The sequence below is a fragment of the Pollicipes pollicipes genome, unplaced genomic scaffold (assembly GCF_011947565.3).
Source record: "Pollicipes pollicipes isolate AB1234 unplaced genomic scaffold, Ppol_2.1 Scaffold_4295;HRSCAF=5057_pilon_pilon_pilon, whole genome shotgun sequence".
NCBI lineage: Eukaryota > Metazoa > Arthropoda > Thecostraca > Pollicipedomorpha > Pollicipedidae > Pollicipes > Pollicipes pollicipes.
The window spans coordinates 17,101,019-17,121,318 of record NW_023596461.1 but is presented as its reverse complement, the minus strand read 5'-3'; the positions used below and the strand labels follow the sequence as shown (position 1 = coordinate 17,121,318).

The window sequence follows — 20,300 nt, the reverse complement described above, 5'->3', positions numbered from 1 at the left end:
GTCACGATTGCAGAAACTCGCAATCACTTCGCTTCCATTGATGACATGACTATCTGAAGTTACCGAGCCTGACTGGACTTCCTGTTAGTCCGTTTTAAAGCAGTAAAGTTGTGTCAGTTGTTAAGTACATTTGCCAGGAACATTATGCAGATATATGGGATAATCAAATAGCCTTATTGTTGGTAGGATAAACGGGAGAATGGAAAGATCGATGTGATATATCGGCTACTTACCTTTATCGTAACAAACATCAGTAGCGAATATCTGTTTATTCTACGAGCAATGAGGCTATGGATAGTGTTTTGTCAACTTAGTCGTGGATTGATGCGCGCACGCTGCACGAGTGGCGACTCCCGCGTTTTTGATGATGATGGAATATGTACTTTTCATTGCGATGATGACAGCAGGTGCTACCGGTTACCAAGGGCGTATGGCATCATGCATTACGACATGACTCGTGTATGCCGCAAAAGCATCGGACCGGATCGTTGTTTATCTTTAATGTGATAGCAGGAAATTAACTTTCTCTTTTTTGCTGGCATGACAGACGTTTGAGTGGCACGTGGAAGTGAAAAATGAGATCCTACTTCGTTTTTTTACTTTGAGAGAATTTACCTAAAATCATGCGTCAGAATTCACAGAGCATTTTTGCTCAGTTGTGTGAGAATCTTTGCAACATGCATATAGTTAAAGTCGTATCGGCTATGAGTCTAATAGAAATCCCATCCCTTTTCTTCCCTTTCCCACGATACCTTTTCTGAAGTTATTGGTTCCTGTATGGTTACCCAGTCTATAAACCACGTGAACCTGGCAACCATTAGCGTCCTCATAGGGACCACATTTTCTACTGGATACAGTGTCTTATCGGCTTAAACGCTGGGCTATTGCAGCTTTCCTCAATAATATGGCCTCCTTGAAAAATTAAGGTCATAAAATCCAAGAACGTAGCTCATGCTGTAAAGTATTGACTGACTGTTGCTGGTTTGATACAGAATAAAGGTAAACCAGAGCAAGTTAGTAGATATTTTTGTTGTATGCCAAACATTTCAGAAACGCTAAATTTGATACTTGTATAAAATCCATGGTTGTTATCGTCATGGTTACATGCATCCACAAGTTTCAAGCACTGTATGAGTTCGCGGAATAAAGTTGAAGGCGAATAAAAATTATCTGAAGCCGATTCACATCGCTTGAGGTAACCTGTGCAATCTCGTGCCGCAGTGCACCGTGAAACGAAAGGACGGCGCCCACCACTCCGTTGTCAGTTGTCAGTGAAATGAGACAGGACGTGCAGAACGGCATGGTTTCGTGCCTGCCGACATCAAGCGCTTGCCCAAGATTTTGGGAGCCAGGGTTCGTTGGAAGCATTTTATTGCAAAAGGGTCCAAAACGCGATTTGAAGTTTGAACTGCTCCATCCTGCGACCCACATTCAATCCCTGCGCGCAAGCCCGACGTAAACGACCCAAAAGGAAGTAGTCCTTGTGGCGACGCCGGTTCCCTGGGGAAGCTTTGATGGTGAGGCGGGAGCTGGCTATTTAGGCAGATTCATGGCTATAGCGTATGCATGCTTTTCCTTCCATGCGCTCTCAAACTAATTAAGCTTCCCCTGGTAGGAGGTTCGATGAGGCTAACTAGGCTAAAGCTGAGCTGGGCTTACACCACTTTCCAAGATATTATAGGCCCGAACTTGAGGTTCTCAAAAGCTTGGGCCATGTCTACGAGCACACATTTTGAACTCCAATCAAGAGAGTCCGCGCTGATTGGCCTTGACCTTTGATCTATAATATCTTGGGCAGTTGCGTATGTTCTTACCTGTATGAGTTTTGAGATGGATAGGCAAAATGTTATCAGCCTACCAATTTTGACGTCACGCAGTGACGTCACGACGGGGTTGCCGGACCAACGTTGGGGCAGGCGAATTTTTGAAATCGTCAATTGTTATATAAGAACACGGATTCGTTTGCGACCAGTTACACAGCGATCCGTGAGCTAGATGTGAAGAACTCAGGAAGAATAAGATACGAAAAGAGCTCTTCGCATGAGCTCAGATCCTGGAATTTGCGTGTGAATAAAATGCGTAATTTCTTTTTATTCAAGCGCATCTCAAAGCTTCGGTGAAGGTGACCACCATTATTGCCTACCTTTTGAAGGGTTTGGGTGTTGTTAAATCTGAATAGCTATTGAACATCGCAGTATCTTTTGTTATTGACTGTAATACAATTCAGTCACGTCGGCACAAAACGTCATGCCTCGCAGTCAGTGTTTTCTTTCAAAGCGAAGCCACGTAACGCATGTTTCCCCGGCGCGGATACTCCGTTTTTTCTAAGGTGTGTTAATGTGCGACAGGAGTCGCTTTGAAATCAAATTAAACCAAATTATCTGCGTTGTGCGTAAGGCCCAGATTTCCTTCAATCAACTAGGCCAGCCGAGCAATCCCAGTTCACCAGCTCCTTTCCTCATTCACGCTTCATCCTGCACCCCCACAACGCTTCATTCATCCGCTGCAAACTGAAGCTGCATGCGTCAGCCATGTGTGGGCTGAAGAGCCCCCTGTGGGGCCCCCTCCGAGTGCTCACACCCCGCAGGGGGGTCCCCTTGCGGGATAAGCCTAGGTGTCGGAGGATTCCCAGACGCATGCGGTGTTGCACCACCACTGTCCACTCCTCCCGTAGCCCTGAAATGGTCACGACTAGCCTAAATGCCTCCAATCTAAACCAAACCCAATTGCAGTTTGACGGATGCTTTCTGGGCGAAGGGGGAGAGCAGTATCTGCATGAGCCAAGTAACGGAATAATTTTTCTTGTTGCGCGATGCCTCGGGGTTGGAGGTCCGTCGTTCCACCGACTTTGCCACCTGAACGGGCACAAGTCTAATGCAGCTAGAGATTGCAGCCAACCGTCGTGAACGATAGAACGACAAGTTAAAAACTGATCTTGGTGCAATCACCTGCTTAGAAGTCGTTAGCCGTTTCAAGTGTGTCTGGCTACGCCTTCAGCGATGTTTAAAAGAAGTGGTTTGTCGATGTAAAGCTTTGTAAAGCGGTCTGATCCCTTCTGATTCTCTCTTCACCAATGACACGGTGTCACAGTTTGGCGCCGTTGGTTTATTACCATGAGCGGTACGTGTGGGGTGTCACATAATTACAGACACAGTTATCCTCAACAACGCACCACGCTGATCGCGATGAGTATCTGCGACACGGGTGAGCAGAATTTGCTCTAGACAGTGATGCAGGCAACTTGGGAGTGAGTTGTATGGGTTAAAGCACTTGCAGGCTTGGGGAGGCCTGTGATCAGCTCCTGAACACCACCACGGCTTAGTCTGGTACTCTGCCGCACACTGTGGTACACGGCTGCGGCGGTTCCTAGCCGTGGTACCCGTACCCTCCGTGTCCACCATGGCCTCCGCCGTAGCCTCCATACTTCTTCCCTCCGCCGTAGCCGCCTCCATGACCGCCATAGCCACCTCCGTAGCCGCCCTTGTGGCCTCCGCCGTAGCCGCCGCCATGGCCTCCGTAGCCGCCGCCGTGGCCGTAGCCGCCGGGGCTGGCCAGAGAGGCGGCGAACAGAGCGCAGAGCATGACGAGCAGTGAGAACGCCTTCATGGTGTGGCTGGGCCGGGCTGCTGTGTGTGACCGAGTGATGGCTGTGAGCTGGCCTGCAGTGTGGCGGGGCCGCCTTTATACAGCGGCCGGGGACGGGTGACGTCACAGGTCGTGTGGTGACACGGCCCGGTCGGCAGGAGGGGCTGCGCCGCCAGCGACAGGCGACACGAACACTGGGAAGTTGCAGAGCTGGAGCCTGCAGGGCTGTGATCTAGACTGAGTGACATGTATGTGGACTAAATGACTGATACTAGCATGTTGGAGTTGACTTACAAAGGTGTCAAACGTGATATGGACGCCACACACTTTTGCACCACTCATCTTACGGTGATGACTTGTAGCTCACAACTCACTGTTCTTGAGCGTCTCCAACCGTAATCGCGGAGGCGTAATGACGGGCTTGGAAGGGGGCGAGGGCATTATTTCAGGTAGATGGTTTGCTTAAGTTAATGATGATTGTCAGTTGTGTCAACCCCCCAAAAAAATTGCCCTCCGACATGACAGTGGGGATGAACATGAATTGTTCAGGAGTTTTAGACCAAAGACTTCAAACTGAAACAAAGGAGAATTTCAAACTTCCTTTGTCAAGGTCGATAGGAGATAGAGATTTTGGTCACTGGTTAGGCGCTTTTTCAAACTAACGGCTCTGCAACTGGTCCTTCATTGCATCAAAATAAGGTTGGACATGTTTCAATAAATGATTGCAGTTACAATATATATAGATATATTAGAAATATATATATATATATATATATAGAGAATATGTCCAGATATCATGTGCATATGTTCACGTCTATATATATATATTATATATATATATATATATATATATATATATGATGTTGTGATTTTATGGTTATGTTGAGGTTGTGGGTTCAGAAGCTGAGCACAGATCGCTGATTTTACCCTGAAGCCAACATTCAAGTTGTCGCACCCGGCAGAGCCATGGCACAGCCGCGAGGTCCTGGGTTGACTCTGTTTGGCCAGCTGCCAGCTGTCCTTTCCATTTCAGTGGGGCGAAACGACGCGCGCGCTATGGGACTCGTACCCCATACTGCTGAGTAACGAGTTCAGCACCTTTCCTTCACAGAGCGCGGAGTTCGGCTCCACGCCGTATCGCCGCTCTGTTCTCCCGTTGTCTTTTGTCCCCATTTGTATTTTGTAACTATGCATCGGTTGCTATAATGCCATTCATTAACACACGATTATGAGCAAGGTGGCGGGCTGGTCGAGACTTAGTTGAACAATGTGAAATCCCTCAACTTCGAAATGCTTGCCTTCAACCGCCCGACCCGGCTCTGACCGAATGTTGCTTTCCTGGGCCATATTCATGTAACAGCTGATCGCAGCGTCAGGTGGTTTTGAGCGACATGCGCGCTCATTGAAAAAAAATGTTTTGTATCTTGCTAGCAGTTGTGTTTATAAGCTTTTCTGTTGGGCGTTCGGAAAAGCCGAACAACACGAGGCTACCAGAGTCTGAACTTGACCTGTCGTTACAGCGATACAATATCAGTAGACACATGCTGAAGAGAGAACGAACAATGGCAGAGGAAAAAATAATGAGCAATGTCACCATCCCTGGTGTCCGATATCTTCTCATCCAGTCCCATATTTTCCATCACATTCTGCACTGCCTCTCTGTTTGGGGCAGGGCTGCAGTGTGGCACTGCGGAGGGAGATCATCTTTGGGGCCATGATTCAGTGGTGAGATTCAATGGCGGCGAATTTGCAATCATTGGACGGACGCGGTGTCGGTGACCCTATCATCCACCGTGATGGCCTCGCCGTATTCAGGGCCCGTAATGACTCGCGTGCTCCAGTGGCGATCCGGGCCCCGTTCACCCCACGTGCCGTTGTACGCAAGCGTGCCACCCTGGCGGCAGCGGCGGGCGCCCCTGATCTGCCAGCTCTGCCTGTCGATGACACACGGCTTTTCCACATTGCGCCGCCTCGTCCTGGAGCCGCCTGCCGCCGACCATTACTGCCTCCCGCACCTGCAATGAGTTTCGGACCAGGCTAGATGATTTAGACAGTCCAGTTATGTAATTATTGTTTGCAGGCTGTTGTGTGACATGTGCTGACGATTCAGATTTCGGTGAATGATTTTTGTGAGGAAGTAGTGTGAATGACAGGACGTTTGGTGACGTTCGAATGTGATCGTGCTGTTGTCTTGCGATATTGTTTTCATACTACTTTTGTAATGGTGCCGAATCAAACAGTGAGCCACTTGTGGAAAAAATGCGTAAGTGCAACGAACTGAACAGTGAACTGAACTTTGAATGGGTTGCTGTGGGTGTTCGGTTACGCTCTTTTCTGCGTGAAGCGTGGATCCGCCCGCTCCGCCCTTTCGGACCACGACATGTTTGTTTTTTGATCCGTGGTATTGCACATTACACAATCTTTGGGCAACCATACTGGTTATTAGTTATATTTGAACGGAATGATCGAGAGGAGATATTATTATTACAGATGGACTAATCTAGCAGGCTTTCGTGTTCGCCTGATGTTTAGTATGTACATCATGTTTCGGCCAGTTAATTCCTCGACCGTCGTCGGGTCTTATTATTTCCTGAGAGCGACTGGATGGCGTTGAGCTGTCGGCCATGCACGCTCACAATCCGAATTTTTATTTGACGTTGCTGGGATTCGAACCAGACCAAGCATCAGCAGACGCCGTTTGGCATTCCGGCAGCCCCGTGAGGAAGCTCGTGCTGTGACTCGCGCGTGGCTGAAGGCCGAACACCGTCCAGCCCTTCTCACGACTCAGTAGCACCTGACGACCGCCGGAGATGAACTGGACAAAACGTTGTGTACATGCCAACACGCCGGACGATGAGCATAGCCCGATCTATGATTCTTTTAGTCACCAGTGGTTCTGTCCATACGGTACCTCAGCCGGCTACTCCACTGGCCCTGTCGGCGGTTTGCTGCTCCTGAGAAGCGCGTCGGTATGTTAGGCGTGCTGCCATGCACGTGTGTTCCCAGCGGGGCTTCAGCTTCGAGCCCCCACCCACAGCCCAGCAATTGAAATACTGGCAGTCGGTCCCAGGGGCGTAGCTTCGCAAAAGGAGCTGGGTGGGGGTCAGGTGGGGTGCGGGGTAAGCAGTGAACAATGACGAAACCTGCCCGTAGAATACGCCAACACGTAGACCTCTCCACGGATTTGGCCCACATTCTTCTCAATTGAAATCCCCTCCCCCCCCCCCAAGTGAACAGGAAAGCTCACCCCTGGGTGGTCCTTAACAAGATCTCTTAAGGGTATGTTATGCATTGCCGTGGATAATCACAACTTTGAAAGTTTTCGGCGTATTTTAGTTTCAAACCTACTAAGTTGGGATTGTTAGACTAACGGTCTACCACTGAACTGTGCGTGGGAAGGCTCCGTCTACGGAGCTCTAATCATTCTTGCTATCTTTCTTAGAGAATGGAGGGAGCAAGACCTCTTGGATGTTGTAGTGTTCGAGCGCAATGGTACGAATCGCAAGGTCTTGGAATGGAGTCTTAAGCTGCCAGAAGCTTACGGAGTTGTGATACAGGCAGTAGTATTCACCAGTCGTCCTCAGGCTTATCTCACGACCAACTCACATGTGATACCGACTGGAGGGGCAAGCGGCCGAGACGTTTTGTAAGCTGTAACATCATTGGCGGGAAAATTGTCGAAAAGAACTGCTTCATCCTTACCAAAACATTGTACCAAACATGCCGTAAAACCCATGTCGTTTATTGTTGTAATCATTCCGTATGGGAATACCACATAAGTACGGGCATGAAAACGCGCAACAGCAAATGGTACAACAGCGAACTGCTCCGGTACCATAGGCCGGCGCCGATGCAGGAGAGAAGAATACCTGATGTCAGACAAGGATAAAGGCGAGGTATAGGGAGGGTTGTACAGATGACAGTAGCACCAGGCCGGAAACTCTCTAGCCAGCTCCAGACGCTACCACGGTGCAGTCTGCTTCTCTGCTACAGGATGCAGTACACTTCTGTCGAGGTACCTAGCCGTGGTACCCGTAGCCGCCGTGTCCGCCGTAGCCTCCTCCGTGACCACCGTAGCCGCCTCCATGACCGCCGTAGCCGCCTCCGTGGCCTCCGTAGCCGCCGCCGTGACCGCCGTAGCCGCCTCCGTAGCCGCCTCCGTGGCCCCCGCCGTAGCCGCCGCCATAGCCTCCGTAGCCGCCGCCGTAACCGTAGCCGCCGGGGCTAGCCAGAGAGGCGGCGAACAGAGCGCAGAGCAAGACGAGCAGTGAGAACGCCTTCATGGTGTGGCTGGGCCGGGCTACTGTGTGTGACCGAGTGTTGGCTGTGACCTGGCCTGCCAGTGTGGCGGGGCCGCCTTTATACAGCGGCCGGGACGGGTGACGTCACAGAGCGTGTGGTGACACTGGCCTGGTCGGCAGGAGGGGCTGCACCGCCAGTGGCACCGGACACGAACGCACGTGCTGCATGCGCGACCATTAAGCAATCAGTCGTGGGTGATTTGCATGCCGTTTGCCTCGCGGCCGACTGGTTTGTCATGATTGTTGGCGACTGTCACGGGCCCGCTGATGCGGAGAACCGGCACCGGGGGTGCTTGTAATGCAGGCGTTTCATTTTTGCTTAGCACAAAGTGTAAACCTCGCCCTGATTCGCCGTTTTAGTGTAAACCTCGCCCTGATTCGCCGTTTTTCATGACGCGGACTGATCGGAGCGAGAGGGTCGGTGTGGCCCCCCGCTGTTTCCAAAGTAAGCGGGGTACAGCTCAGTGGAAACCACTAGTGGATTGGTCTCAACGATCTCTCGTGTTTGTAATGCGTTTTGTGTTGATTGTCTAATAATTGATCCCAGTATGCCAGATTAAAGGTAAAATTTTCCCGTAAATCGAACCATTTTAGATTTCCATGCGCCTATATATACCAGACCATGCCCTGAAGTAACGCGAAGCCTAGCCAGGCGTGGTTTTTCGCTTCCGAGTTCAATTGTGCCCAGTTTCATCTGTTTAAGCTGTACCTTTGTGATGTGTGGCTCCGCTAATGTAACGGTGCGGCATCCCTCGTCCGTTCCGCGGCACCCCTGGTTCCCACCCGCCGTCCGCGCTTACCGTACAGTGTACTCCCCAAAAAAGGCCACCGCTCCGAAGCCAGAAGCTAAGGACACATGTTCGGTTTCCAAAGACACGCAGTGGATGCCCCACAGGCTACTGAAAATTTGCGAGAGATTGCACCACACGCTGTAGAGATGTTCTCGAAAAGCTTAGTTGGGGGTCGCATCGACTCTTCTCGGTCCCGCCCCCTCCCCCCCCCCCCCCCTCCTTTCAAGGCAAGAGTTAAGACGCCCCCGGGTGGCCGGTTGAACACCCTTTGCTCGAGTGGTGAGTCAGTTTGACCCCCCCCCTCGCCTGGGATCTGGAAAATTAAGATAGTTAGAGGCACCAAATTGACAGGGTGGATTAGCATGTACGTGAACTCGTATCCAAATTTGAGTGTCTGTGTCACATGTATGTATGCGCCCTTCAGACATCTGGCGCGTTCCTTGCGGCGCCTTTCGGGCGGTCTAGGAAGCTCCCAAGCGGTCCTGGGGCTCTCAAGGGGTCGGCTCCCAGGTGGCCCAGGGGCTCCCAGGCGGCCCTGGGCTCCCAGGCGGCCCATCGGAGATTGGCCTTTTCGCCTACCCCGTGGCAATGCTCTTGCTTGAAAGAGTCGGGCGCCGTGTGGATCCGAATCCTCGAGTGTTACGACAGAGCAGGATCACGACATCTAGCAGCTACCGTTTTTGATGTCTTTCGTGATATGGCAGATGATACCGATACAGTGGCATTTAGACCTTTGATAAAAGAAAGACACGCCTTGAGCTCCTAATTTTTCCGATATTTTGAGTCTGGAGTTGCAATTCAGACAGGAGTCAACCCTCAAACTACCAGAAGGTACTGGCAAAATACATGGACTGGTCGGACTTTGTACTTCCGGAGTGGCCTGGCGGCTATCTCGCCACCGTTGGCTGGTGAAGGTTTGCTTCAATCCTCGACATTGTGACGACCATTTCACATCCCTACGTGACTCGAGCGGGCTCCTTCACATTCTCACGTAACCATTGAATTGGAACAACGAAACAGGCCGGCTGTAAGATCATCACCGTTTTAACGTATTCATATGGCATTTGCTCTGTGCAGCAAGACGAGGACTGATAGCAGCCGCACGCCGGCGCAACTCGTGTCCGACAATGCGGCAGGCGGCCCGGCCTGTGCCGGTGATCATGCGACGCTTCCGTCTTAGTCTGCTGGCCCGTCAGGAGCGGCCTTCCGCGTGGTGCCCTGTCTGCTCCCCTGCCCTGCGTCTGTTCAGTCTGTTTCCCTGTCTGGTCCCCTGTCCTGCGTCTGTTCAGTCTGTTCCCCTGTCTGCTCCCCCGCCCCTGTGGCTGTTCAGTCTGTTCCCCTGTCTGCTCCCCGGCTCCTGTATCTGTCCAGTCTGCTCCGCTGTCTGCTCCCCGGCCCCTGTATATGTCCAGTCTGCTCCGCTGTCTGCTCCCCTGCCCCTGTGGCTATTCAGTTTGTTCCCCTGTCTGCTCCCCGGCCCCTGTATCTGTCCAGTCTGCTCCGCTGTCTGCTCCCCTGCCCCTGTGGCTGTCCAGTCTGCTCCCCTGTCCCTGTGGCTGTTCCGTCTGCTCCCCTGCCCCTATGGCTGTTCAGTCTGCTCCCCTGTCTCTGTAGCTCTTCATTCTGCTCCCCTGCCCGTGTATTTGTCCAGTCTGTTCCCCTGTGTCTGCTCAGGCTGCTCTCCTGTCCCTGTGGCTGTCCAGTCCGTCCCCTGGCCGCGCCCGCCCGTCGCCGGGCGTCCGCGCCTACCGCGGGCAGCGCTCTCGCTCCGGTCGCACAGTGACCCGCGATGGGCGTGGCGGCCGTGCCACGGCGGGTCCGCCGGCCGCGTGGCTGGCCGGCGTTACGTGGCGTGTCGGTGGGGTTCTGACTCCCCGCTGTCGCAACGCACCAACAATGCACGACTCGCGAGCTGTGAGCTGGCGCCGAGGCTCGAGGGTTTCCTCGCACGTGCCCTTCGACTTAAGGTGTGACCGCGTTTAGGACTGGTTGTTCAGGCCAAATCGGCTAGTCATGACCGTTTCGGGGCCATGGAATGAAGGATAGTGTATAACGGTGGGGCAGAGCTACACGTACCTGAGGGCCCATCTGCCGAGCACAAGTCCGCAGAGGGACTCCCATGCGGGTTATGTGCTGGGCGCTCGGACGTGCCCCCGCCAGGTGGCCCATTCATGGCTGGTGTGCGTAACTTGCCCCGGATTGGCGGGGTGTTGGGGAGAATCAGAATGAGACGATAATAGGGATGGTCGGGCGGGAGCATTCAAGACCTGTCATCACTCGTGGTTCTCAACGCGATATTTGGCTGACGCAGCCCTAAGTCATTTCCAGAGTGCGTCGTTTAACGTAAACTTTGACCTGCCACTGTGCGTGAGCTGTGTAGATTCAGGAGGTTCTTGATCTTCACTTCGCAGCACGTGGACGCGGTGGGCCAGGACCTGGCTGGACTGGCATGGAGTCCAGACTCTGAGCTTTTCTGCGTCTGGGACGGCTGGCAGCGATTCCGTCTGGCCGTTTACGATCTCACCGGACGGCAGCTGGGCGAACTAGAACTTCCCGACAGCTCGCTAGGTGTCAGCGCCGTGCAGTGGTGCCCCAGTAGCCAGCTGTTGGCCGTCGCCGGCTTCGATGAGAAGGTAAGTTCCGTTTTGCGGCCCTCGCGTCGTTTAGGAATTCACCACCTTCGTTACATGGTGCAGAAGGCGCAGAACACGACGCTTGCTCTTCCTTGGCGTATTACATCCCACACGAGCGTATGAGCGCATTCTGAGTGAGGGTTGAGAAATAAGTTCTAGCGTACCCCGTGTAATGGGCGAAAACTCAACTGATCTGGAACTACACGTGCGCTTGTTTCTGTACCGGTGCAGGCTACCATCGTCCTCACGTCACGTGGTGTAGCACCTTAGTGTCCATGCTCCCGTCGTACCCGCCGTGCTGCCGCGCCGCGTGCCCACCAGCCGCTCGTCTGATGCGGCCGCCGTCGCCGTCAGGTGCACCTGGTCAGTCACGTGACCTGGCGTCGCCTGACCTCGCTGCTGCACGGCGCGGTGGTGCGCGGCGCCGGCGGGCCGCACGTGTACCGCGAGCAGGAGGTGCGGCTGACCGGCTTCCGTCTGGACCTGGCGCTGGCCGCCGGCGCCGACGGCGTCACCGACGTCACCTGTAGGTGGCGCCACTGGCCGGGCCGCGCCGCGGCCGTGGGGAGGGGATCCGCTCCACGTGGGTCTGACGTGCGGGGGGAGGCATCGTCCAGCGTAGGTTGTGCTCCGCCGGGAGAGGTGTCGGCCTGTTCTGTGAAGCTGACCATGCGTTTGGAAAGTGGCCCTGAGTCGTGGGAGGCGGTGCGTCATCAGCCCGCTAGGTGGCCCTGCCAGCGTTGGCCAACGTAGGCGGCCGAGGAGGCCACGTTGGCCTCCTCGGCCGCAGTGCTGGTGTTGTATACTGCTCCTTGGTCTCCGAAGCTACTCAGACCTGCTCAACGCCTGTGGAGTCGCATTTAACGGCTGTGTTCGTTCCCTTCGCTTGCATTGTTGTCATCATGTAAGCCGGCGATCTTTCACCCCGCTTTTTCAGCGAATGTCCCGCGGCTGTAGTGCTGCGACCCGCAGCGCAAGGGCCGGAGCTGATGAGCGGCGACCCTGTCGCCTTAACATGACCCGGCATGGACCCTCAGACGAGCTGGTGGAGTCGCGCCCGGTGACGCTGCGCCACCCCAGGTCGGCGGCGGACGGCTCGAAGTCGCGTCAGGGTGTCAGCCGACTCCTCTTCTCTCCGGACAACCTGTACCTGGCCACGCGGTGGGTCTCCGGCCGCCGCGCGCTGGCCGGCCGGGGTGAGGTGAAGACTGCGCAGTGTGCTGCTCCGGATGGACAGTTCTGAGGGCTGAGCGGTTGGGAGAGGGACGGAATACAGGGAATGGTGCTCCGGAGGCGAACCTGTGACGTCGGACATCGAGGGCAGTCTGCAGTCTGTGCGAAGGCCTTGCGGGATGTCTGGTGATGCATTACACAGCTCACGAGCAGATGGCTACAGCTAGCAGCATATCCGTATAGTTAGTGGTCGTTGGTTCTTTTAGAGGAAAAGAGGACGCCTCTCCCCTCATAACCCCACACGAAATTCGCACCGAGCTTGTTCAGCGTCCGACGGCACCGCCCCGGCCGCTGTCGGCAGGTACGACGCCAGCCCCGAGTGTGTCTGGATCTGGAGCATGGCCAGCCTCTCGCTGCACACGCTGCTGATGCATCGCAGCGCCGTCAGAGGTGAGCCCGTCCCGGCTCGGGTGTCAGGCTGGTGAGCCCGTCCCCGCTCCGGTGTCGGAGGTGAGCCCGTCCCGGCTCCTGTGTCGGAGGTGAACCCGTCCCGGCTCCGGTGTCGGAGGTGAGCCCGTCCCCGCTCCGGTGTCAGAGGTGAGCCCGTCCCTGCTCCGGTGTCAGGGGTGTGCCCGTCCCTGCTCCGGCGTCAGGGGTGTGCCCGTCTCTCCCCCGGTGTCGAAGGTGAGCCCGTTTCTGCTCCGGTGTCAGAGGTGAGCCCGTCCCGGCTCCAGTGTCGGGGATGAGCCTGTCCCGGCTCCGGTATCGGAGGTAAACTGTCCCTGCTCCGGTGTCACAGGTAAGCCCGTCCCGGCTCCGGTGTTGGAGGTGAGCCCGTCCCCGCTCTGGTGCCGGAGGTGAGCCCGTCCCTGCTCCGGTGTCAGGGGTGAGCTCGTCTCTGCTCCGGTGTCGGAGGTGAGCTCGTCCCCGCTCCAGTGTCAGGGGTGAGCCCGTCCCGGCTCCGGCGTCGGAGGTGAACCCGTCCCCGCTCCTGTGCCGGAGGTGAGCCTGTCCCGGCTCCTGTGTCAGAGGTGAGCCCGTCCCGGCTCCTGTGTCAGAGGTGAGCCCGCCCCGGCTCCGGTGTCAGAGGTGAGCCCGTTCCGGCTCCGGTGTCAGAGGTGAACCCGCCCCGGCTCCGGTGTCAGAGGTGAGCCCGTCCCGGCTCCTGTGTCAGAGGTGAGCCCGTCCCGGCTCCTGTGTCAGAGGTGAACCCGTCCCCGCCGACGAGTCCGCGGCACTCCCGACCGCTCGCCAGGCTCCGACCGGCATTAGGCTTGTGTGGCAGCTATGGGAAAAACTTCTGCCTTCTACCGATGACGAATGAAATGTCTGCCGGTGTAGTCGGTGTACTGACGCGTGTGACAGTTGACACGGAATGCCGCCCAGATGGAATTGAGGGCCTGCGGGCGTGCGCCGGGCTCTGCATGGCGCGCGCGTGGCTTATACTGTGTACCATGTGATTGTGCTGTGCTGTGGCCAGACCTAACGCGGGTGTCGTGCCACTGGTCCCATAATCTGCCTGTGACATGGACGCCCGTGTGTATGATGCCCGTGTGCATGTGATGAGCCGGCCGTGTACCCTGGCCAGACCTGGTGTGGGAGCCGTGCCACTGGTCCCATAATCTGCCTGTGACATGGACGCCCGTGTGTATGATGCCCGTGTGCATGTGATGAGCCAGCCGTGTGCCCTGGCCAGACCTGATGTGGGAGCCGTGCCACTGGTCCCATAATCTGCCTGTGACATGGACGCCCGTGTGTATGATGCCCGTGTGCATGTGATGAGCCAGCCGTGTGCCCTGGCCAGACCTGATGTGGGAGCCGTGCCACTGGTCCCATAATCTGCCTGTGACATGGACGCCCGTGTGTATGGTGCCCGTGTGTATGTGATGAGCCAGCCGTGTGCCCTGGCCAGACCTGATGTGGGAGCCGTGCCACTGGTCCCATAATCTGCCTGTGACATGGACGCCCGTGTGTATGATGCCCGTGTGTATGTGATGAGCCAGCCGTGTGCCCTGGCCAGACCTGGTGTGGGAGCCGAGCGGCTCGCGCCTGGCGGTGTGCGCCGGCTCGCGCTACCTCTACCTGTGGAGCCCGGACCAGGCCAGCACCTGCCGCCTGCCGGCCGATGTTCTCGTCACGCAGGTGGGTGGGTCGCGCCGTCCGCACTGCTGGGCTGCCACTCTAGCCAGCAGTCACTGGTCGGGGACAAGCGGTGCGTTGTTTCAGGCGATCTGATTTGGTTGTGGTCTGAAGTGCGAAATGATATCGTTGAATCCGTATGGCCGGCGCGATGGATTGTTGGGATAGTTCTTTTTTTCAACGCACACCTCTGTTTCCAACATGACGATTTCTAACCCCATGAGGGGAGCTGGTGGGCGACCGTTGCCGTCAAGGCCTGTCCTTCGTTGCAGCTGATGTGGCCGGACGAGTCCACCCTGCTGCTGCTGGGGAAGGACACTCTGGTGTACTGCCGCACGGACGCGACCGAGCCGCAGCCGGCCGGCCCTGACTGCCCCTGAGTGGGCGAGCCCAAGAGGCACTCTCGGCTCGGTCCATCTCGTGATTGGGCTGGCGTCGTCCCCGGCGGAGAGCCGGCGTCCCGGGTGCTGCCGCGGTGACCGGCGGCGCCGCGCCCCAGTCGTGCCCTCCGGTGTCTCGGCCGTGCTCAGTGCCAGCGGCGCCGCTGGGCCCGGCGGCCGCCTGGCGGCGAACTGTCCGCCCCAGGGAGGCTGGTGTCTGGGGTGATAAATTTCGGCTGTGATAATGTGGATTCGGCTGCGCGAATGGGGCCCACAGCCGCTGAGTCCCTGATGTGCTTGTCTGTAAGTAAGTTGCTCAGACGTGCACATATTCAGCTTTGTGGTGGGCAGACTCATCGCGTACTCGCGTAAAAGCTGCCGTTTTAAATGCCGTGGTCTGATGAAAACTTGGTTGGTTTCTCTCATTTGATGTCTGCAATCGGGTTTGATTGGTGTGCGTCTTTCCGAAAATATACGTGCATGTTCGATTGTTTTCATGCGCCCCCCCCCCAAAAAAAAACAATTACATGAGCTGTGCAATACTCTGCTGGAGCCACTTCGGAAACGTTCATCGGCAGGGTGAGCTCTCACCATTATCATCTGATGTCTGCTGCATCACATTAATATGTCTCCCCACCCGGGTTTGAGCGGGACGTTGGCACTAAGGCTAATGAAATCGTTGATGGCTTTCGTTTTATATGAGTCTGGTTGAACGTTTTGAGGTGAAATAATACATCGTGGCCCAAGCGTGCCAAGTTTAGTGCGTTGGCGCATGACAAACTCTTATGCCGCCTTTTGCTGAGGTAAGGACGTGAATCTTATTTGTACTGCATCGTCCTACACTGCCGTAAAGGCCAACAGCAACGAAACACATGTAGGCGATAGGAAGCTAGCGACAAGCAGATTCAGGGCATACGTCAGAATCACACAGGCCCTCACTGAGACCAATCGGGTCAATTATCGCCCATTTAAGCATGAATGGGTTTTTCCGATTAGTAAATCACTAGTTACGGGCAGGGCTATTGCAGAGGAGTCTGGCTGTCGGAAGCAGTCGCCTAGCCCCCCTCCCAACGCCGTAGACAAGTGATCTACGAACGATATTTGTGTGAACCACAGTGGGCTGGTCTTGCTTGATTTTCTTATGCTGTCAGTAAGAGGGGTGTAGTTCCTGTTCGACTGCGTATCCAGGCCTCCTCCCCCAACTTCTACCCCCCCCCCCGTAAGTTAGCAGCAAAAGTGGGACAAATTCAAAGCGAAACCAGTTTATTGGCATAGCTTGGGGTAGGTTGGACCGCTCTCCACTACTCTGAACTCCGCCCCCCTCAAGTCATGTGGAACTACGCCTTTGGACAGGCTTATTTTGCCGACGGGGCAGAATGCCGGAGAGTAAGGTCCCTTGATTGAGTAGCAGCAGTCCACTAAGAAGTTAAGAGGAGGATACAATTTGTACACATGTATTCGGCCGGTCCCGCACCAATCTCCGCCATAGCCGCCGCCCACATACCTGACTCACTAGAGGTCGCCCGCGCGTGATCGGGGACCAGCTGTTGGGGTGACAATAGGTGCCAACAAAAAAGAATACGCATCTGGCGTGGCTTGGACATTCAATGGCGCACCCAATTTTTCTCTAGCACTCATTGCGTAAGGTAATACGCGTAACAAGTGAAGGACGCTGTTGCTCATTCGAGGGCTTCCGCCCGACCAGTCCTGTTCTTGGAGTTACGATCCATGTGATGACGCGATCTCGGGGAGCTCCATGGTGGGTCTTCTCAGGATCCATCAAGAAGGCTGTCATTTAACGGCCGATGTCTGTTGCTGGCCCCCATGCATAGGTAGGCAATGTTTGATATTAAATGGTGGCAGCTGGTTGATGGTGGAAGGGCTGAGTTTAAGCCTGTGTGCGCCAGACTGCTCTGAATGTGATCCATTCAAACTAGACCATTGAATCTTGTGTTTAGATCTCCAGAAATACTTCAAATTTGGCATGTTACAACTGCTCAGAGTTGGGTACCCACATACTCTTCAATGATGTATATTGGCAGCCTGATAAGATTGAAAACAAGGCCTGATATGATTGAAAAGAGGCTGTATGTGTTTTTCCATCTACATCAGTATGTGCTTGATGTTTTATGTTTTAAATGCTTTGAATGGCAAAAGCTGGATGTTTGTGTACTCTTGTTTGGCAAAAGTCAAAGGTCATGTATGGTAACAGATGGAAGCAAGCAAAATTGGTTTCCACAAATAGTTATGCTGTGACTATGTTGTGAAGTAATCATTCCACTTTTTACAAGGCAGGAAGGGGTGATTATTTTTGTTGTGAAGTAGTCTTTCCACTTTTTACAAGGCAGGGAGGGGTGATTATTTTTTACTATTAAATCCCAGCAGTGAAGAAATGGGATTGAATATATTATGGTAAGTTGCTTGGAAATCTGTTGTCAGTACCACTCTAGCAAAAGACTTTGTGATGTATGATGAATGAGATGCTAACACGCATGATTATCACAGTGCAGATGATACCTGAGACTGAGAAAATGGAGGCTCTTGTATATGGGAACCCATATGGATAGGAGCTATCAATGCAGTGGAAGGTTCTATTGTTTTAAGTCAGCTGGTCAAAGTGTGTCATTATTTGATGGCCATCCACAAGGTGAAGATAGCAAAAAATTGGCTGGTCATAGACCTGTCGAGGTATAACATTTATACGGATGGCATGCATAAGCTTGAAACAATGATTGTTTTTGCTGATTGGTGAAAGAATGGAGACATTTTAATATTTTGGATACATGTGGATAGTCATGACAGCCCAGTTTGTAGTGACCCAGTGCTTTCTATTTACCCTGACAAGACTAGCAGCCAATGTCAGTGGACATTGGAGGTCACATTACATCAGAGGATAGGACAGACCTTGCAAAACATTATAACATATTTAACTTCTGCTTTATTATGTACTATTGACATTAAGTTTCACACTCAATGGTGGTAGTGTTTTAAATCTCATCCAGGTTGGTGTGAATTGTTAAATATAACATCATGCTGCCGGACTTCTGACTTCCTAGCAGCTTCCAGATGCACAATTTGTTTGCTGCTAATTTGTTGCCACACCAAGAACCCTGACATGTGACCTACCCAGCTGATTTGCCAAGTCTGAAGAGCCTAGATACAAGGTTGAATCCTATCCAGCTTGCTGCTTATTGGCCAATCCTGAGTGAGAGCTGGAGCAACAGGTAGTGAATCCCAAACCTGAGGTGTGAGAGGGTGAAAAATTTTGATATCTGTGCCACCATAACAGCTGAAAATGGAAAGAGTTCAGACTAAATCTTTAAAATCTGTTAGTTGTGTTGAGCTGCGCCACATACCTATGACGCTGTATGGTTTGATCTATCCTGACCTGTTACAGCATGTTGTATTTGAGGCTGGTTTTGGGACGAGTCATGTTGACGTCCCTGTGTATTGCTAGGGCATTTACAGGTAGAATGGCGTCGCTACTGGGGCACGTATGGGTAGAACAGTGTCGCAACTGGGGGGTGTATGGGTAATACAGTGTCTTTACTGGGGTGTGTATGGGTAGGTAGGACAGTGTCATGATCGCTGAAGGATTCTTAGATGGTCAGCTCACCCTCTTTGCACCCCTGGTTTGATATCTCTACCTGCTTTGGTTTCCCAGACCTGACGTGGATCCCTAAAATTGACAGCGACCGGCGGACCCATGCCTGATCCACGATTGCACGAGCTGCACGCATTGGCCCACACCTTCGCCCATATGATTATCCAGTCCCCTGCCAGAACCTGTTAAGTCTTCTGTCGATGGGACGCCTGTTGGCCATGATCTGCATGTAATTCCTACCCACAGTGACCAACTTTTTTGTTAATTGAATGCTATATGGTTTAACATGTTGATGGAAGAGAAATATGAAATACTGGTGATATTGCGGCCATGTGAAATATTCCTCAAGCGATTGTGCCACAAGTAATTGTACTAGTGCAGAGATCGGTTGTTGCAAAGACAACCCCATTAAAGGTGTTACTGGTTTGGCCGGGCCTGGTCGAACTGCTAAGCTACACAATCAGTCATCTGTCCATCTTTTTATATATTCAGTCATCTGTGCATATTTTAATATATGCATCTGTTTCAATATATATATATATATATATATATATATATATATATAATTTTGGTCAGTCATCTGTTCATTTTCGTCCCTCCTTGTACTATCTGCCTAAATGCTGGGGTTGTAAACATGTCTACTCTGCGCATAAAGGCAAACATCTTGTTTGCAGGCCCAACATTAGAAAACGCAAGGTCAAATAAGATGTTTATATAGACGTTTGAGTTGTGACTTTTCAAATTGATTCAGGCAGGCTTTGGATGCCATTAAGCTTGAATGCCTTGCACCTGTTGTGCTTGCTGCATTGTGTTGTGTTTCCTTGTTATACTGGCATATACATTTAGGATATAGGTACTTTGTGATAATATGGTGTAATGTGTTTCAGTTATATGCCTGTTAGCCCTTTTTTCCTGTTGTTTTTTCTCCACCATTTTCAGAACACCGGTTTCAAAACTCTTTAGGCACTTTTGAAGTTAGTTGAAATGTTTATTCATTCAAGAGAGGGCTGTATAACACAATTGTACTGTTGTTATAAAGGATTTCTCCAGTCATGAATCGAAGCAATGCACTTTTCCATCTGTATTTACAGGTGGTGAGTAGACAGCTGGCAAGGGTCTGCTGCCAGCCATCATGCTGTTGTTCCTGCTTGCCGCGCTGGCCGCATCAGCGCTGCTGGGCGTGCTACTGGCCAATGCCCTGGAGCGACGTGGCAGGCCCATTTCCAGCCTGCTGGCGCCGCGGTCCGCCGCCAGCACCGCCCAGCGGCCGACCAACATGCTGCTAGTGCCGCAGACGGTCGACGCGGCGCTGGAGCGGCTGCTGGACAGCGTGCTCGGCGAGTATCTGGCGCCGTGGACGCGCGAGGTCAGCGGCGACCCAGCCTTCCTGCACGAGGTGCGCGAGCTGGTGCGCTGCGCGTGCGTCGAGCTGGCCCGGCGCGCGCGACGCCTCGACCTGTCGGAGCTCATTCTGCAGCGGCTGATTCCGGCCGGGCGTCTGCCACGTCGACTGCTGTGTGTTGGCGCGCCGGCTGCACCGGTCCGGCTCGCTGTCCGACGAGGCCGCCTGGGATTACTACGGCCGCGACGCGCACGCGGCTGTGCTCTCGGAGGGCCGCTACTTGCGCTGCCTGGCCGGCCGGCTGGCGCCGCTGCTGCTGGCCGGCCGGTCGTGCCGCGGCGCCGCCGCTGGC

General features: G+C 53.7%; 1 protein-coding gene across 1 annotated transcript in view; it reads left to right on the top strand.

Moving 5' to 3' along the window:
- LOC119097226 (WD repeat-containing protein WRAP73) overlaps window positions 1-13,547 on the top strand; it is a 41,355-nt gene extending 27,808 nt beyond the window's left edge. Inside the window, exons 3-7 of the mRNA XM_037220280.1 lie at window positions 11,173-11,310; window positions 11,764-11,809; window positions 12,348-12,471; window positions 12,845-12,933; window positions 13,513-13,547. Of these exons, the coding sequence (XP_037076175.1) occupies window positions 11,173-11,310; window positions 11,764-11,809; window positions 12,348-12,471; window positions 12,845-12,933; window positions 13,513-13,547 (432 nt within the window). The remainder of the gene's footprint in view (window positions 1-11,172; window positions 11,311-11,763; window positions 11,810-12,347; window positions 12,472-12,844; window positions 12,934-13,512) is intronic.
- The last annotated feature ends 6,753 nt before the right edge of the window (window positions 13,548-20,300 follow it).